General features: G+C 43.2%; 1 protein-coding gene across 19 annotated transcripts in view; it reads left to right on the top strand.

Moving 5' to 3' along the window:
• Nucleotides 1-20024, top strand: part of RBFOX1 (RNA binding fox-1 homolog 1) — a 1470150-nt gene that overhangs the window by 1280592 nt on the left and 169534 nt on the right. For all 19 annotated transcript variants that reach the window (XM_063143444.1, XM_063143446.1, XM_063143439.1 and 16 more), the window contains one exon: nt 19594-19737. In XM_063143444.1, the coding sequence (XP_062999514.1) occupies nt 19594-19737 (144 nt within the window). The remainder of the gene's footprint in view (nt 1-19593; nt 19738-20024) is intronic.

Below are 20024 nucleotides of genomic sequence, written 5' to 3'. Positions count from 1 at the left end.
TCCCAGCTCTATAGTATCTTTTTTTAGGTGTGGTTAACATATGAGATATCTCAGGTATAGCACGATGTTGCAGTTATCACAGGTCCAGAGGAGGAGGAGGAGGAGGAGGAGGAGGAGGAGGAGGAGGAGGAGGAGGAGGAGGACTTATTTAATGAGATGATGTACAGTGAAGACAATTTCACAGAATCAGGAAATATATTCAATAGCCCTGTACCAAGCATAGTGGGATTTGAATGAGGACTGACGAATAGAAATAGCCAGCAGTATGGACAAGAATATGCCAGTTCAGCTCTTATTATTATTTAGGAGACAAAATAATGCAAACAAGCGATTCACAAAGCCATACCCTTGTGGAAAAAATGCATGTCTTGTGTGTCCTGAACATGAAACATTGTGTTTTGGTGAAGGTTTTGAATTAGATGATTGTGCAGCTTTTGCACATCCCTGAAAGAGATATCAGCTCATGTACTTGGTATCTTTTCAGTGGCTTTTTCCTTCGGAGGAAAGCTGGGATTACTGGCACAGGAATGTACAAGTAAAAGGGCTTCTGTTACGGCATGAATCTGAGCAAATGAAAAGAGGTACAGCAGGGTTGCCGAGAGAGGTGGTGATCCTCCGATGGGTCAAGTAAAGAAATCCTTTCATCATGTTGTCACTTTTTATTTCCTTACAACATCCAATGTAGCAATCAGCCATTCTTTCTCAGCATGAGCTTGGCATTCACAAGTTGACTCAGTGGTAGGCTGTATAAACATGGCTCCTACAGGAAGGAGCTTTATGTGTGTGACATTAGTCTTGTTCACAGGGAGAAAAGCTAGGCATTCCAGCCCATTCCAATTTGCTGGAGGTAAATAAACACTGCACAATTTTTAGATTGTCATTTCCCATCAGCCCTTCCGCCCCTCCATAAATACAAATGAAAACAGCATTCACTGGAAGTCCACTAAGGTTGAAACCATCTGAGGGTTGGTGAGAAATAGGTGCCTTATTTTAATCTTTATTCCCAAATCGTAAGCTAGGGGTGGACGAACCAGCTGGCTGAGATTTTAAGAAATACACTTCAAAGCTCAGTTCACCTCTTTCTTGTTCTTATTTGCTCTCTCTCTCTCCCCCACTCTTTTCTTTTTGTTTGAACAGAGAACATTCACATTTCAAATGGGGAAAGTGTGCACCACCCCCTATTGACTGAAGTGTGACAATGCACTTATTTTTTGGGGGGGAGAAATGCACATTTGAAAGTGTCTCAATAATAATAATAATAATAATAATAATAATAATAATAATAATAAGGACAAGACAATACTTAGCAATCGACCAGACATAATAGCCATAAACAAAACAAAAAAAGAAGAAAATCACACTTACCTCACTGACATAGCAATACCATATGACAAAAATGTTGTAGAAAAGGAAGAGGAAAAGAGAGAGAAATATACACTACTGGCCAAGAACTATGGCAGCAGGAAAAGGTTACAATTATTCCGTCAGTCACATTAGTCACTGGCATACAGAAAACCTTCAGAAACTGGGCGTACCAAAATACATCCATACTTAAAACATGCTCAGTTGTCAGGAAATTCCTGTACCAGTAAAAGACAGGAATTGGCAAATCCCATCATGTCCATCTAGAAAAAACACCATAAGCAAGAAAGTGTTATAATAATGATAGAATCATTTTTCAGATGTGATTGCAATGGGGCAAGTTCTGTGCGAGCTCCCAAGTGTTAATAGGGTGAGGGTCTTTAAGGCCCAAATTGGGGGGGCACACAGTTTCCCCAAGGCTGGGGAAAGGGGTATTTCTTCCTGATGCATTAATCGTAACTGCGGGGGGAAAGGGAACAGTCCCAGAAGCCAGGGCAGATGCTTGCCACATCCCTAAGATCTGATGATCTCCAAACTGAATCAAAATTCTCATACTTCACTATCCCCAATATATATTTGTTGCAAAAGGGTAAGTGGTCTAACCATGGCTTAGCATGTTATCTGGACAGGACTAACATGTGGCTTTTCTTAACAGAGATGGAATTTGGATATCACAGTACATACAAACATTGATTGATTGCATTGCTATACTGCCCCAAAGCCAAAGCATTTGAAGACCAGATGAGATCATTTAAAATGAGTGTGGTTTTCCCTGACCCCAGTAGTCATAGGTATGCAAAAACACACATCAGAAATGTAAGTGCAAATGAAATTGAGTTTTGAAAAATGGGATCCATGCAGTACTGGTGAAGCATGTAACTTTGTCAATTATTGATAGTGGCAATTAAGGTTTGAAGGTGCTTAGCACAAAAGGTTGTCATTTTCTCATTCATTACTAGAATCCGAAAGAAGATTGATGTCCATTTTAACCTTGTCTTTTCATACCAGTGACTTATGAGCCAAGAATGGGCTTTTATAGTTCAGGTACTATTTGTGATGGGTGGACCTGCCCAAACCCACTCCTCTGAATGTCGAGAAAATTGATCTGCACTCTGGAATTGCTCTGTAGCAGATTGGTTCCAAGGACCAAGCATGTGTCGAAGACCTCATGGCCACACAAATATGGATTCCTCTCATCATTCTTCTGAGCATATGCTGTTGAGTATAGAAATCATCTCCCATGCCTCTGGCAGTATCTTCGCCATGCCCTGAAGATTTTCAATTCTGCTTCTAAAGCATCTTGCATTTCAGAGAGGTTTTCTTGGTTGAATCTTCCTTGCATGGGTGATTATTAGTCTTTTTTTATTTTCATTGCTATATCAATGTCCTATATATCATCTATCTATCTGTCTGTCTGTCTGTCTGTCTGTCTGTCTATTATCACTTCCAACCAGTGAATGTCCTGATATGTTTTCAGTAGGGGTGTGCAATGCTGGGAATTCTTTTCTGTTTAAGCACAACAGGGTTTCACTGTGTTTGCAGTTGAGTGAAGGGAGGGGACACCAAGCAGAGGATGAAATTGACACGTTATTTCACAAATCTGGAATAAGGCTCTGCTGGGCTAAATGAACTAGTAGATGGAGAAGATGAAACTGACAAGCATATTTACAACAGGAATATGACTTTGTGGGGATATCTTCAGGGCAGGTGGCTGGGCAGAAGTATTCACTTGCGCAAGACTCTCTCTCTCTCTCTCTCTCTCTCTCTCTCTCTCTCTCTCTCTCTCTCTCTCTCTCTCTCTCTCTCATTACAACCCCCATTTGCACAAACTTAAAGACCCGGAAAAGGGAAAAGGAAACCCATTTGCATGAATTGCTGAGATTTATTTATTTATTAAAAATCCACCTCAAAGCTCATTCCAATTTGTGTCCATATCAGATTGTGAGCCTTGAGGGTTTTTTCAGCATGAAAATTGGTACATTTTTGTGCACATTTCCCCCAAATGTATACCTCAAATGAGCACATGTTCATTTTTTTCTCCTAATGACTAAAGTGTTTTGGTGCATATTTTTCAAATGTGCACATCCCCCACACACATGGGCATTTATTTTTCAAATGTGCACATTTTCCCTAATGTATGCTGTTGTTGCACAAATCAGATTGGAAGACTGGAAATGTAAAGACTTCAGACCACAGATTGCATTTGGGTCCATATTCTGATCTTGGATGTGAAAATTGGATAAATCTCAATTTTTAAAAAGAAAAGTACTGAAAGGTACTTCTTACCCATTCCTGATGCTAGAAAAGAGTGGGAGAATTGATGAAAAAAAAGAGAGAGAGAGAGAAGTGGGGAAATTAAGGCAGAATTAGGGCACAGGCCAGACTTCTCTCTTCAAAACATTAGTCACTCCTTTTGTGAAGTTTCTATTTAAAAGGAAAACACTATTTTATGCAAGAGAAAACCCATAGACTTCTAGAACTATACCTGAGTTTGAGAAGGGGGTGAATCAACACTAGGATGACCATATGGAAAGGAGGACAGAGTTCCTGTATCTTTAACAGTTGTATAGAAAAGGGAATTTCAGCAGGTGTCATTTGTATACATGCAACACCTGGTGAAATTCCCACTTCATCACAACAGTTAAAGCTGCAGGAGCCCTGCCCTCTTTTCTATCTGGTCAAGGGGGCAGGGCTCCTGAAGCTTTAACTGCTGTGATGAAGCAGGAATTTCACCAGGTGTTGCATGCATACAATTGGCACCTGCTGAAATTCCCTTTTCTATACATCTTTCAAAGATACAGGAGCCCTGTCCTCTTTTCCATAGGGTCACCCTGATCAACACACAACCTTTTCCATTTAGGGAGTCGACTCACATGTTTTTGTTGAGAGTAACTTGGCCCTGCTGTATCATGATCACCTTTGAATAAACAAAGAAGCAATTCATAGGTGGTTTCATCACAAATGAAATCATCAGTCACTACATCCCTTTATAACTGCAAAAGCCAACCGATCCTTGATCTCTGTTCTTAACGAAGCAGATATATTTATCTTTCAGGAGTCTTGCAAGCACACTGCTGTAGGAAGTGCTTGGCAAATCAGATATTACATTTGGAAACAAGATCCATTACAAAATGACAATTGTCTCAAACCTGGCTTCTTTCTAAATGGACAAAGTGTATGTGTGTGTGTGTATTGCAAATCAACTTCATACACACACACACACACACACACACACACATACACGTGAGTGTGTGTGTGTGTGTGAACTTGAGTTGCAATGTTTTTGTTTTGTTTAGTTCTTCGTATACTTTCAGTATTGTTCATTTTGCTACTTTGAAAGTGTGTGAGTGTGTTTGTGTATATACGTATGCGTATGTATAATTTGTCCTGAGCTTTTCTCAATTGCTTTTTTATCAGGCTTACAAATCAAATCAAATAGGTATATTGAAAAAGCTGGGTGATATTATTATTCCCCCACCCCCTGCTCTTATAACACAACGTATTGAGTTATGCTGGGCTCGTGCACTGCCGTTGCTATTCTCGCTGGATTGAAAGAGAATGACTGAGGAAGCTGTAAATTCACTTGGCTTTCCGGCGTTACTGCTTAAATCAAGAGGCCTATTCAAGAGATAGAGCAAGTGTTCATTACACAAATCAATTTGGTCAAAAGAACAGCACAGTGGGTACTCAACCATTGCTCACATAATATTGTCAACTTAATCAAATAATGCCTACAAGACATTCACAAAGGGTTTTGTCTGCCCTCCTCTCTCTCTCTCTCTCTCTCTCTCTCTCTCTCTCTCTCTCTCTCTCTCTCAGAAATAAGTTGACTGGTTCATCAGGAAAATAAAATAATATAAAATGGTGGTTTTTTATTTTTTTAAAAGGGAAACTTAATAACTATTATGCACCTCTGACTTAAATGTATGCACAAACATTGTGAAACAGAGGTTGGATTTCCAGTGTAAACACAGAACTCAATCCTCCCCCCCATTCACACCATTCACAACCAGGAAGAATTTGTACAATATTAACTTATTATATAGCAGAGAGAGAGAGAGAGAGAGAGAGATTGAGAGATTGAGATTCAGGCTATTTTCCAGAATATTTCAAGTAAAAATCAGCTCACTTTGATTCAGTGCATACTTCAGCTGTATGGCATGGTGGTGTACCTAGGTCACTTTAGACCCTGGACATAGTGATTTTCTCTTTCCCCCCTCTTTAAATGGTTGTGTATATTCATTAAGTTGTGAAACACTCAACTCACATTGCTTTCACCCACATTCCATGCTTTAGAACTGCATCTATATTTCAGATATGCTAGAACAACAAAACACTGTCTGTCCACCGCGCTTCAGAAATAAAAAATAATAATACTCTGAGCAGGTATAGTTTTGCATTTGAAACTCAGATCATAGGACCATCAGAACTGCAGGAATATTTCTGCTGCCTTTGTGTCCTCATCACCTGCTGTTCTCTGGGAAGGGTCATTTGGAAAGCCCACAGCTATGGGAGTTCTGGAAATCTGCCCGAAGATCCAGCCTTCACTGTACCGCTGCACAAACATTGTGAAGAGCAGATTGTTTGGTGATGAAACCAAAGAGCTGCATTTTTCTCTCCGAACCAGAGTAATCAAGAAAACTCAAGGAAGGATTTGCTTCACTTTAATTTAGACAGCACGCCTACGATCCCTAAATAGTGCCTGTAGGCAGAGCTAGGAGTATGGATAAAGAGTTCTGGTTATGATTGTCTTCCTTCATCCCTGCACCCTGACCGGCTGCAACCTCATAAGCGACATCAGAAAGGGAGCAAAAGGGTGGGGAGGGGAGAGGCAGTATCCTATGGGCAGTGGAGGCTGGTGACTCCAATGACAGTGGGGTGGCAAATCCACTCTGTGTTTCAATTAGAACCAGTCAGAACTCAAAATTTATCTCTGATAATGCAGTTGAATGTTCTGGGGATGCACTGACTTAATGGCCTGCCTAGCTGTTTTAATTTTCAAACTGTAACTATCTTTCTTTCTTTTTAATAATGGGCACATTTTAATTGAAATGATGCTAAACTATTTTCGCTTGAGCATTTCAGATCTTTTTTTATGGTGCATTTGTCTTATTTTGTCTTAACTGCCACACATGAGAATGGCCTATGGCCCAAACAAGAAATAATAAAGAGACAGAACTCAAAAGTGGCTATCCAAGGCACTAAAGCCATTTTCCAGCACCTTGGATAGATCCTTTAGAGTTCTGAATAGTTCTGTCTGGAACACAGAGCAGATTCATTGCCTCATGACTTGGAGCCACCAGCCTCCACTGCCTATGGACTCTTCAGTCCTCTCCTCACCTACTATACCATTTCACAGGCTTATCTAGCTGCTCCCCCCCCCCCCCAATTCTAAATGGAGGAACAGAGGCAAAATTGTCTCCTTCCTCCCTTTACCTGGACTGGCTCTTGCTGGCAGGGCACAGGACAGGTGGAGGACTTCGAATTCAGAGCCCTCTGTCTATCAGGAGTGCAACCCAGGGGACTCCATCCCTATTATATAACTCTGTGTGTGCAAAATCTTGGACTCCAGGCTCTTCACCACAATATTCTGAGTTCAGTGCATGCTTCAATGGTGTGCCAATTTTTGTACACAAAGATACCGTGGGTCTTCTAAACCCCATGGGGAGCCTAGGCAAGTCCAACTGAATCCCTGCTGCAGATTTTCAGCCTCAATGTGTGGAGGGCTGCAGGGACAAACTATTGAAAATGTGGTGGAAAGGGCAGTGCCAATAAGGATATTCAGGCTAGGGATGGGCGAACTCACCTGAGTTCACCTCTCATGCTGCTTGCTGGAGCCCTGCCAGCAGCCTGACCCTGTTCCACAAACTGCACAAGCCACTGGATGGGCTGTGAGTGGCACAGTGCGTCCTCCTATCCCGCGAGCTGCCATTTTGTGTACGAATGGCAGCTCAGCTCTTTACATAAATCACTATTTGTGTAAAATGGCAGTCATAAATAAACTCATTTATGCAAAATTACAGGTGTAAGTTGTCTAATCAGTGAGCCTCGATCCTGAACTGGACTCTTGTGACATCCCTACTCCCTGCTCTCAGCCCATATATGGTAGGGAAGCCATGAAAGAACAAGTGAGTAGGGCTAGTAAAACAGCATAGAATACTGCAAGACAGCAGCTAAAAATAAGTCCAATATCTGGGTGAGTGAAAACAAGAAGAGACCTGTCCTGGGCCCTGAAATGTATCAGGCTAGGTTCCAGGGAAACAGACCTGGAGAGAGCGTCCCATACTTAGGAGGACATCACAGAAATGGCCCTTCCTCTGACTGTCACCTGACTAACCTCTGATGATGAATGCAGCAAAACAACAGCCTTTGATCAAGACCTGAATGAACTGGCATGTTCATGTGGAAGGAGATACTGATCTCCTCCTCCTCCTCCTCCTCCTCCTCCTCCTCCTCCTCCTCTTCTCCTCCTTCTCCTTCTCCTCTTCTTCTCCTCCTTCTCCTTCTCCTTCTCCTCCTTCTCCTTCTCCTCTTCTTCTCCTCCTCCTCCTCCTCCTCCTCCTCCTCCTCCTCCTCCTCCTCCTCCTCCTTCTCCTTCTCCTCCTTCTCCTTTTCCTCTTCTTCTTCTCCTCCTCCTCCTCCTCCTCCTCCTCCTTCTCCTTCTCCTCCTTCTCCTTCTCCTCTTCTTCTCCTCCTCCTCCTCCTCCTTCTCCTCCTTCTCCTTCTCCTCTTCTTCTCCTCCTCCTCCTCCTCCTCCTCCTCCTCCTTCTCCTTCTCCTCCTTCTCCTTCTCCTCTTCTTCTCCTCCTCCTCCTCCTCCTTCTCCTTCTCCTCCTTCTCCTTCTCCTCTTCTTCTCCTCCTTCTCCTTCTCCTTCTCCTCCTCCTCTTCTCCTCCTTCTCCTTCTCCTCCTTCTCCTTCTCCTTCTCCTCCTTCTCCTTCTCCTTCTCCTCCTCCTCCTCCTCCTCCTCCTTCTCCTCTTCTTCTCCTCCTCCTCCTCCTTCTCCTTCTCCTCCTTCTCCTTCTCCTCTTCTCCTCCTCCTCCTCCTCCTCCTCCTCCTCCTCCTCCTCCTCCTCCTTCTCCTTCTCCTCCTTCTCCTTCTCCTTCTCCTCCTCCTCTTCTCCTCCTTCTCCTTCTCCTCTTCTTCTCCTCCTTCTCCTTCTCCTTCTCCTTCTCCTCCTTCTCCTTCTCCTCTCCTCCTCCTCCTCCTCCTCCTCCTCCTCCTCCTCCTTCTCCTTTTCCTTCTCCTCTTCTTCTCCTCCTTCTCCTTCTCCTTCTCCTCCTCCTCCTTCTCCTTCTTCCTCTATTAGATTTATATCCTGCCTTTCCAAAGAGCCCGAGGTCATCCTTCTCTCCATTATCCTACATCATTCTACTTCTCTCCATTTTATCCTCACAAGAGCCCTGTGAGGTAGGTTAGATTAAGAGTCAGTGTGTGCCCCAAAGTCACCCAGTGAGCTTCATGGCAGTGTGGGTACTTGAAGCCAGATCTCCCAAATTCCAGTACAATACCCTAACCACTACACTACACTGTTTAAAGAGGACTGTTCTCTGCTTCTCGCTTTAAAGATTGGCAGCTCGTGCAGAACAGGGGAAATAATGTTTTCTGCTAATGAACAATGTACAACTATGGTTAATTACATCCTATAGTTAAATTTCATCATGTTAATTACAAGAGTGTGGAAGGACACTTCACAAGCTGAGCCCGTTGTTTAAAACATTTATGAACCATAGTTGAACATTGGTCCTTGGCTTCCTGGAATTTCCCCTAAACTTGCTAGCAATCAACAAACAGGTTGGAAGGAAGCAATATCCTTAAACAAAATCATCTTCATGCTTTTCATTTGAATTGTGTCTCCTAATGAGGTCATTGGAGAGAATAATGCTGATACTGCCAGTCTGTGGCTGCCATATTTAATTTACCAGCATGCCCTGCAACTATGGGGGAATGACAGCCTCACAGATGGGGATGGATGGGACTTTTCATTTTGTTTACTCTCAGTTTGTCATATCCCCAATAAAAAGTTTGGTTCATCTTGAACTTTGAGAAGTTCTCCAGCCTTAAGTTCAGTTCATCTCAAACTTTTAAGATTTTTTTTGGTATGAAAATGTATAAGCATTTTTGTGCATAATTCTCCATACACATACATTTTATATGAATTTTGCCTAATCTACATGTTGTTTCACAACCAATGTTCCCACTGTTATGCTTTTTCAGCATTATTTAGTCTAATATTCATATTGCTTGGATAACATTTCTAGAAGTGTTAATTCCAAAATATAAGGTAGTTTCACAGAAAAACAGGTGAGAATTAGTCCATGTGATAGTTCTGAAGTGCAAAAGTAGGTAAGTTTGCATTAAAATGAGAACTGAACAAATTTCTCCATTTACTCCTGTAATGTTGCACAAATGGCTCCTTTACAGCTGCCATTTATGCAACATTTCATTCCTGGAAAATCCATTTTTGAGCACCTGGTGAGAATGGATGGAGGGGAGTCCATCTGTCCCTGGGGAGGTGGGGAAACTGCAAAAAAAGAAAAGAAAAAGTTCCCAGAGTTTGCAGAAGAGCCCAAAGCTCAGCTCACAAACATAACCAAGTTGTACATTGTGCAGAACTCCCTTGAGTAAAAAAGAACAGGGAAAAAAAGAACTGGAATATCCCAGGGATGGGTTTCCCTACCTAGAACCAATGTGTGGGAATGGCAGGGAACATCAGAACATCAGAAGCACAATGCTGGATCAGACCAAGGGTCCATCTAGTCCAGCACTCTGTTCACACAGTGGCCAGCCAGACGTCAACCAGCAACGCAGTACATGGTGCAAGAGCACCCTCCCACCCATGTTCCCCAGCAACTGTTGCACACAGGCTTACTACCTCTGATGCTGGGAGTTGCATATAGCCATCAGTGCTAGTAGCCATTGATAGCCTTCTCCTCCAGGAATCTTTCCAACCAACCCCCTTTTTTAAAAGTTATCCAAATTGGTGGCCATCACTGTATCTTGTGGTAGTGAATTCCATAATTTAACTATGCACTGTGTGAAGAGGGAATTCAGCAAAAATGAGAAGAGAAACATCCTAATTGTAAGAGCTGTTCAACACTGCCTCGGGAAGTGGCTGGCTCTCCTACACTAGAGGTATTTAAGCGAAGGCTGGACAGCCATTGGTCAGGGATGCTGCAGCCTGCATTGCAGGGCCTGAATTGAGCAGGGGTTTGGAGGTCATGGCCTCCAAGTTCCCTTCCAACTCTATGATTCAATGATTATGGGATCTCAGGTGGCTGCCATGATTCAGTGCAGGGATGGAAGTGTTCTACTGCAGTGAGGTGTATGTAAAAAATAAAAATAAAGCAAGGGCTGAGGTGAATTTCTCAGAGGACAGATTTTAGCTGAAGTATTACTTTTGGAGCTCTCTCTCTCTCTCTCTCTCTCTCTCTCTGTGTGTGTGTGTGTGTGTGTGTGTGTGTGTGTGTGTTATGGATGAAAAGGAGAACCAATCTGTCTTTCCATTTCATATCAGCTTCCTCTTTTCACTGCCCCTGCAAGTTTAATAGTGGTAGCAGCATCAGTTTTCCCCATCAGCTAGATGCTCTCATTCACTTTCCTCTGGAATGCCCATGTGAAAAATGTGGTATCATGACATAATGCTATTCCCAGTGGGGGCATACTGGGTTTTTTTTGGGGGGGGGATTAAAATTTGAAACACTCCATGGGGGAGAGAGAGAGAGAGAGAGAGAGAGAGAGAGAGAGAAGAACATAATAACAATAGAAGAACCAGGGTGGATCATACAAAGGGTCCATCTAATCCAACTTTCTGTTCACAGAGTGGCCAACCAGCCACTCTGTGAACCCACAAGCAGGACACATGTGCAACAGCACCCTCCCAACCATGTTCCCCAGCAACTGGTGTATGTAGGCTTACTGAGAAATTTCTTTTCTTTCCCACGGCCATCCATATGGGCATACAGTCTCCTTCAGGCTCAGACCGGTGCTGTTCACACATTGGTTTGAGGAATGGCCGACATGTACAGCAGTGTCTAAGGGATGCTGCAACCCTCACCAGCCCAACTAGGCAAGACCTAGCTGTCACATGTAGAGAAGTTTCTTCCCATGGGTACCAAACAACTGAAGAGGGCTATTTCTCCTGACATTCTGCCTCCCCTTTGACCAGGGCTCAAGAAGGTGAGTATGTTTCTGGGCACTTATAATGCTACTGACATGCTCCCACATCTTTCATCTTGGTGCCTCCTTACTCCCTCCTATATATGTAAGCAGAAAGAAGGGACCAGTGTTGCTAGGGGCATCTTTACTCCATGAAGCAACAAGCTTAATCCTTCAAGAAACACTTCAGTGCCACCATGAACCTGTAGTACACCCCAACTTTGGGAATGGATGAATCCATCCACCAGGATGATCAGGGGTCTGGAAACAAAGCCCTATGAAGAGAGACTGAAAGAACTGGGCATGTTTAGCCTGGAGAAGAGAAGATTGAGGGGAGACATGAGAGCACTCTTCAAATACTTGAAAGGTTGTCACGCAGAGGAGGGCCAGGATCTCTTCTCGATCCTCCAAGAGTGCAGGACACGGAATAACAGGCTCAAGTTACAGGAAGCCAGATTCCGGCTGGACATCAGGAAAAACTTCCTGACTGTTAGAGCAATACGACAATGGATCCAGTTACCTAGGGAGGTTGTGGGCTCTCCCACACTAGAGGCCTTCAAGAGGCAGCTGGACAACCATCTGTCAGGGATGCTTTAGGGTGAATTCCTGCATTGAGCAGGAGGTTGGACTCGATGGCCTTTTAGGCCCATTCCAACTCTACTATTCTATGATTCTAGTCCATGTCACTTTTGCACATATACAGTCATGAGACCATTCTACCCTATTTCTGCATCTGTGGCTTTTTTCAAAACAAACAAACAATAATAATAATAATAATAATAATAATAATAATAATAATACAATCAAGCAGCTATATTGAAAAAAAATATTACATTGTATTTTTCTCAAAATGTTCAAATCTATGTTGATACTTTAATTTTTGAACTGAGTTCTGTGTCAGAACACTTGCGATGTGCAAAACCCAGTGGGTAACTAAGTTCCGATCATATATTAGTCTGGGAGATGCAGATCATTTCAGTTCTTACCAGAACTCACAATGAGCAAATTTCTCGAGCATTTCAATGCAGCAGGCAGTTTTCAAGCCACTAAACAACCCAACCGAATTAATAAATTCCATCAAAAGAAGAACATTGCAATAACTTGGTCATATTTTTGGAGGGGGGAAAGACACCATTCTCCAACTTATTGTACAAAGGAAAATTGAAAGGGAAAGTTCAGTGGGAAGGAGACAAACACCACGGCTAAAGAACTTGAAGGAATGGTATAGCTGTACTTCTTTACAATTATTTAGAGCGGTGGTGTCAAAAGCAAAAATAGCTGTAATGAGCGTGAACCTTTGATAGGAGAAAAAGCCGATATAGACCAGAGGAGGGCTTCAGATTAAAGTAAAGATCCTGCAGAATCACAGCACCCCAAGCATATACATGACCTAATGAAGAGAGAGAGAGGTGAACTTACAGCTTTATGAGAGGTTGTGCCATGCATTACTTTCTTTCCATGCAGAATTGGTGCTATAGCCTTAAAAAAAAGAGAGAGAGAGAGACTTGGAAAGCAGTAAAGTGTTGAACTTACCATAGAAGGAGTGAGGGGGAAATAAAACCTCTATAAAAAGCTGAGACTCATGCCATGGCAAGGAATGTAAATTGGCTAAAGAATGATAAATTAAATTTGACATACAAAGACACATTCCATTGTGAAGATGCATGCATGCCCTGCATATCGTTTCTCTGTGCATTTGTCAATACCTAAATCAAATTTCACCAAGATTAAACTTGTGTAGCTCTGCCTTATTGATTGAGTTAGAAATGATTATGGAAAAATGAGCCCCAGAGTCCCAGATTAAAGGAGTTGCAAAATGCACTCAACAGTCTTCAAAGAAGCAGCTTAGGTTCAACAATTTGAAGGTGGAAAAGTGTTGCTGAAATTTCAAGACTGGGGATTCTTCACCCTCGGCACTGAATGCTTTTATATGTTAATGACGGCTTTAAGAACAGCCTCCGTGGTGTCTAGTCATTTGGTTGCTGCTATACACTTCCTGGAGCTGCAACCCTCACCAGCCCAACTAGGAAAGAGCCATCAATAACTGGAGTAAAATATGTAATTGTTTATCAGGCCTTTTAAATTAAAAATACAGTCTCAGTGGAGCCACTGAAAAGTCATGCAATAAATGGGTGGAAATGACCTTTTCCATGGAGATGACAAACGATGTCTCAAATCTCTGAGCTAGAAAGAAGCTGGACATTATAGCTGATGTATATAGTGCAGATTTATAGACTCAGGCTTTCTGTTGTTGCTGCTGCTGCTGCTGTTTCCTAAGTTCCAAGTAAGTTATCTTGCATTGCACAGAATAATTCTTTGTTACTCTAAATTTTGTGTCAACTTAATAAATCTTGAGAATTTACTGAGGATGTTCTCATGTTCTTTTGATCCGATGGCTGTCTGGGTCACAGTACATCGAGAGGGATGCAACTTGCCTGCTTGTTTGACTCGAAATAACAAATAAATGCAAGGCAATGGTGGAGTTAATATGAACAATATTAACAGTTTGACTCTCCTCTTCCCAAGATGGCACCTTTGGAGAAGAAAATGGCTCCATTGATGGATAGGCAAACATTTCATTCCTGTTCACAAAGCAGCTGAGCGTGTCTCATTTGCAACCTCACATAAGGATTCACCGGGGGTCCATTTTGTTGGATGCTCACCCCGTCGCTGACTTTTGCCTCCACTCATGAGCTTCCATTGTGTTCAACGATGGAGGATCTGGAAATCATGTAATTTCCCCCACTGCATAAATGGCACCCATGACATCCCTACTCGTGAGCAGCACAATTCTCAGAAAACGTTCACAATTGCTTCATCTTGAACACTTGCTCCCCAAATGCACACTTTAGCCTATGGGTGATAGTGCACATTTTGTATGCTCAAACAGGCTTTTTTTTTCCTGATCAAAAAATAATAATACCTATATTCAGGAATGCAAATAAATCAAACTGAGCTTCAAAGAGGGATCCAATGTGAGACAGAGGCCGTAGTTAGACGGGGCGAAATCCCGGGGCGATCCCCGGGATTGTTCCTGACTGTGCATTCACATGATGCACAGGGGATCCTGGGATCAGGGATGGATGATTCCTCCTTACCCCGGGATCTTGCCCTACCCGTTAGGTTCTGTGTTTCCACGGTCTCAGGCTGAGCACCACGGTTTGGACCAGCACAGTTACAAGATGGGGGATACTTGGCTTAGCAATACTACAAATGAGAAGGATCTTGGAATTGTTGTAGATCACAAGCTGAATATGAGCCAACAGTGCGATACGGCTGCAAGAAAGGCAAATGCTATTGTGGGCTGCATTAATAGAAGTATAGCTTCCAAATCACGTAAGGTACTGGTTCCTCTCTATTCGGCCCTGGTTAGGCCTCATCTAGAGTATTGCGTCCTGTTCTGGGCTCCACAGTTCAAGAAGGACACAGACAAGCTGGAGCGTGTTCAGAGGAGGGCGACCAGGATGATCAGGGGTCTGGGAACAAAGCCCTATGAGGAGAGACTGAAAGAACTGGGCATGTTTAGCCTGGAGAAGAGAAGATTGAGGGGAGACATGATAGCACTCTTCAAATACTTAAAAGAAGAGGGCCAGGATCTCTTCTCGAGCCTCCCAGAGTGCAAGACATGGAATAACAGGCTCAAGTTAAAGGAACTGACTGTTAGAGCAGTATGACAATGGAACCAGTTACCTAGGGAGGTCATGGGCTTTCCCACACTAGAGGCATTCAAGAGGCAGCTGGACAACCCTCTGTCAGGGATGCTTTAGGGTGGATTCCTGCATTGAGCAGGGGGTTGGACTCAATGGGCTTTTAGGCCCATTCCAACTCTGCTATTCTATGATTCTATGATTCTATCAGGTAGGTCTAGCTAAGGCCAGAGAGGCTTCTTCCATTGACTTGACTGGGACTAACTGATAGTAGGCTCATTCCCTCCCAAACCTACCTCCACCAGTGGCCATTTCACCAGCTTGCTGTCTTGACATTGTCTTTGCCATGGACTGGCTCCAAATCTGCACTGCATCAGTTAGATGTTGCAGCTGCAGGTTCGAAGCCAGCAAGAGCACAGAGTTTGACAGTAGAGGGCACCAACCCAACACTGAGAAGGCAGCACCCAGGTCCTTATTAAATTATTCCATAATGGTAACCAAATAAACAGATTTTCCTTTTCCCTCCTCATTATGTCTTCCTTTTATATCCTAAATAACAGTGTCATGTGGCACCATAAAGACTAACAAATTGATTATAGCATAAGCTCATGTGGACACTGTTCTCTCCACCAGCCCTATATCCTGGGATCATCCCAGGATCGTTCCTGTGCATCCAAATGATGCACAGGGTATCCCAGGACCAGGCAGGGATGATCCCTCCATTTGCCTGGGATAATCCTTAGGTGTAGAAAGGGCTGTAGACTAACACAACTACCCCTCTGTACTTTGGCAGAATGGCCAGCACATAGCGAAAAATAGCTCTCTCATACACAAATGTAATACACACACAAGTTTCTAGTATACATGCTGTGGTTTGTTTGAACCTGGTCTTGGAATGTTTGAGTTAATACTCAGCTTTTGGAGTAACAACAACTCCTGCAGTCCAATCATAGGTGCATTTATTTGGAATGGATTCAACAGACTAAATTAAAACCTCAAATCTCAAGGTGTTGTGTTTCTGTCTGTTCTTGGGATAGCTTGTGGTTAGCGCTGCCATTGACATTTTGCCTAAAGGGAAATTCGAGTGTATTTGGAAGTTCCTCCTCAGGCGAGACATCTGAAGGATGTTGAGGAAGGCCAACCATGTTTCGAGAAGGGGAATTCTCGCAGGGCTTGTGCACTTAGTTAGCCGGGTTCGTTCAGTTTCGTGCCTGATCCATATTGTCATAATGGGATTTTAACAGTGGTGTTTGGGGCTTGGAGAACCATCAGGAGGTCTCTTCCAAATAATGCTCAGATGGATCAATGCTGCTAATGGGAGATGTAGCATGAGAAAATGTGCTGTATTTGGAAAGGGCGGAACTGTAATGTGTGGGCATGGTGGTGTCACTGTCGCATCATTTCTGGGTGTGTAAATATGGTGCTATTTTGATCAGGGATGAAGGGGAGGCATTGGTGGAGGTGATTTTCCTACAAGAGGGCAGACAATCTGAAATGACAAGCAAGTTGTTCAGCAGGCTTTCAAAGGGGAATTAATGCAAAGCAAAATTCTTTGTTGTTCTGAAGTTCACAGTTTTCCTCCATCCCACCATCACCACCAGCCGCCCACCAGTGTCTGTTGTTTATGCCAGGAAATTAAGTTCATGAATGTTCAGAAATGTTCTTATGACAAACTTGTATATATTCATCTACAGTATGATTAATTAGGTATTCCATATTGTGGTGAAAAAACTAAAAGAAAAGAAAAACAGCCCAGAGCGTTCTTAACGTTCTGTTTTACAAAAGATCATTAATTTTAATTTTCAGATGACATAATGAAATTAATTGCTTTCATGTTGTTGGAGCAGAATGTCTCTAAATCCTATTATGAGGGTAGAAGCTGTAAGTAATATGAGTTTATACTGTGAACGTGACTCTTTCCAACTCAGACTATGGTACTATTCACTGTTCATTATTCACTTTTTATTTTTTTAAAATTGAATAAAAAAACTGTGTACAGTAGTTAAATATATACCTCATATAAAAAACAAACAAACATCTCTCTAAGATACAAAAGACTGAATACCCTCTATGTAGCATTTAACCATTTTGATTGGTCATCATGGGGCCTTGCTAGACGAGGCCTTAGCACGCTGTGAGGCCCGGTTTCCCTGCTGTGCGTCCAGATGACGCACAGGGGAATCCGGAGTCAGGCCGCGCTGAAGCCTCCCCTAATGCGCCATAAGTGAAGTCGCTTATGGTGCGCCTTTTCCGCAGCCCCGGCCTGAGGCCGGGGTTGCGGAACGTCTAGCAAGGTCCGTGGCTTTTTGCGGCTACTCGCTTACTCGCAAGTAGCCGGGAAAAGCCACAGACTGGGCACAGTGCTCATACGAGCGCTGTGCCCATTGGGCTGGGGGGGGATCCCGGGGGGGGAAGGCTGGATCCGGCAGGAGAGGGGGGGAGAAGGCCGGGCACCGGGATGGTATCAGGGAGAGGGAGGACGGGCGGCAAGGGCATCGGGGAGAGGGAGGATGGGCGGGGAAAGAGTGGGCAGGGAAGCATCTGGGATGGCAGGGGGGATCAGGAGCGGGGGGGGGGCTTAATTAAAAAAAAGGGAATTACCTTGTCTGGCGGCTTCGGGGCTCACATGGCCCCTTTAAATTAAAAACAAAAATGGCCGATGCTACAGGGCTTCCGGAGTCCTTGTGCGTCGTGCGTGTAGGAGCCGAGGCGGCGCACGCTAAAGTTAGCGCGCCGTCACCCCGCCTCCCTGCCGGCTTATCCGGCATGGTCTAGCAGGGCCCTTGGAGTCACAAAGAGTTCTTTATAAAAATGACTAATGGACTTCGTTATTTCATCAACAGGTGCAAATGCATTTGTGAATTTGCAGAATTGTATCAATTTACCTAAAAAAAATATCTTTCACTATTTCCAACAATTATTGCGATGAAGGTATCTCTTTAAAATCCCATAAATGAGCATAAACCAGTCTAGCAACCACTGGTCCATTTAATTCTACCACATACTTCTTTCTAGGGTCTACATGTAGTATAAAATTAAGAAGACAGACAAGAGGATATATTTAGAGAACAATCCAATGGCCCCTAGACATTCCTGGGTGGCGATGTCGGGGAATAAGATATTTGGGATATTTGGGAGAGAGCTGGGACCTCGGGGGTGGGGGAGGAACGTAGGAGAGAGGAGAGAAGGTTTGATTTCAGAGGCCTCTATTATTTGACTCATGTCGTGCTTGTGGGTTTCCCATGGGCAGCTGCTTAGCCACTGAGTGAACAGAATGCTGTACCAGATGGACCCTTGGTCTGATCCAACATGGCTCTTCTTTATGTTGACTATCACCTTTAAATCCCTACATGGCTTGGGTCCAGGCTACCTGCGGGATCGCCTTCCCCCGTACAATCTGCCCCACACATTCAGGTCCTCTGGGAAGAATCTACTCCAACAAACAAAAACAAGGCTGACAACTATTACCCAGAGGACCTTTTCTTCTTCTGCTCCCAGTTTGTGGAATGGCTTGCCGGGAGAGATTCGTCAACTTAACATTCTTCCAGAATTTAAGAAAGCCATAAAGACTGATCTCTTTTGGCAGGCCTACCCAGTCGAATTTTAAGATGCTTTTTTTAACGGTGCGCTGCTTTTAATGATGCGCTGGTTTTAATCGTTTGAATTAGTTGTATGTATTTTATGGTGTTGTTTTTAGTTGTGTTCCCTCGATACAGAGGGAGAGGCGGGTAACAAATAAATAAATTATTATTATTATTATTATTATTATTATTATTATTATTATTATTATTATTATTATTGTACCCTAACATTACTGAAGAACTATGAGAAGATTGAGCAGGGGCCTTAGAGTTCCCCATCAACAGTTAGGATCTGGGCAGGACACATAGGTCACTTGGTCAGACTTCCTCTCTATGGCACGTTGGATTGCATTTCTGTGTAAATGATGGTTATCATTTCAAAATTTGCATCCATACAGATAAAATAGCATATGTCAACGCTGTGCCAACTGGTCTCCTTTGTTCTCCTTTTTGGGGTGATGCCCCCATTTTGTTTTGATGGCACTACGTTGGCACTACGTTGGCTTGCTTTGTTGCCTTGATTCCTAGGTCCTGGAAGACCTAAGCACCTGAAAGGAGGAGGTTCAAAGCAGAGACTCTCCATCTACCTCATTGTACAGGGAGAAAAGAAATATGGAAGAAGGTGTTCCTTCCCATATTCGGATCGCAACTGTTTTTTTGTTTTGTTTTAAACTAAGCTGACCAGTTCTTTCTTTCTTGTCCAAATGTTCATGCTGCTGGAACACTGAACCACATTTATTCCTCATGGAAAAAGAACTCTGATGCAGGAATGATGCTGGCAGTCTCATTAACTTTCTCTCCCCCACCCCTGTCCCCTTGATTTTTTTTGATTTTTTTTTTTTTAGCAGACGGACGATGCAGCACAGACCGACGGCCAGCAACAGACACAATCTTCCGAAAACACGGAAAACAAATCGCAGCCGAAACGGCTGCATGTCTCAAATATACCCTTCAGATTCCGCGATCCAGATCTCAGACAAATGTTTGGGGTAAGCTTTGATGTTCTTATGACAACTCATAATGCAAATGTTTTCTGTTTGTTTGTTTGTTTTGTTTTGTTTTTTTGCTTGTAAGAACATCCTTTTCAGATTGTCACCTCACATTACTAAGCATTGGCTGAACAACATTGATTTCGTATATTGATGTCAAACTGGATGCACTGGGCGAACTCCCCCCACTGCCCAAGTCCTGTTCATGCTCTGCTCATCAGAATCCTGCCAGATGTCCGACCCCAATGGGTGCTCAGCGAGAGTTCATGTCTTTTTTCTTTTCATTT

Source organism: Elgaria multicarinata, chromosome 17 (assembly GCF_023053635.1).
Source record: "Elgaria multicarinata webbii isolate HBS135686 ecotype San Diego chromosome 17, rElgMul1.1.pri, whole genome shotgun sequence".
NCBI classification, from domain to species: domain Eukaryota; kingdom Metazoa; phylum Chordata; class Lepidosauria; order Squamata; family Anguidae; genus Elgaria; species Elgaria multicarinata.
Note: the sequence above shows the minus strand (reverse complement) of the source record. Positions and strands in the feature narration are given on the sequence as shown.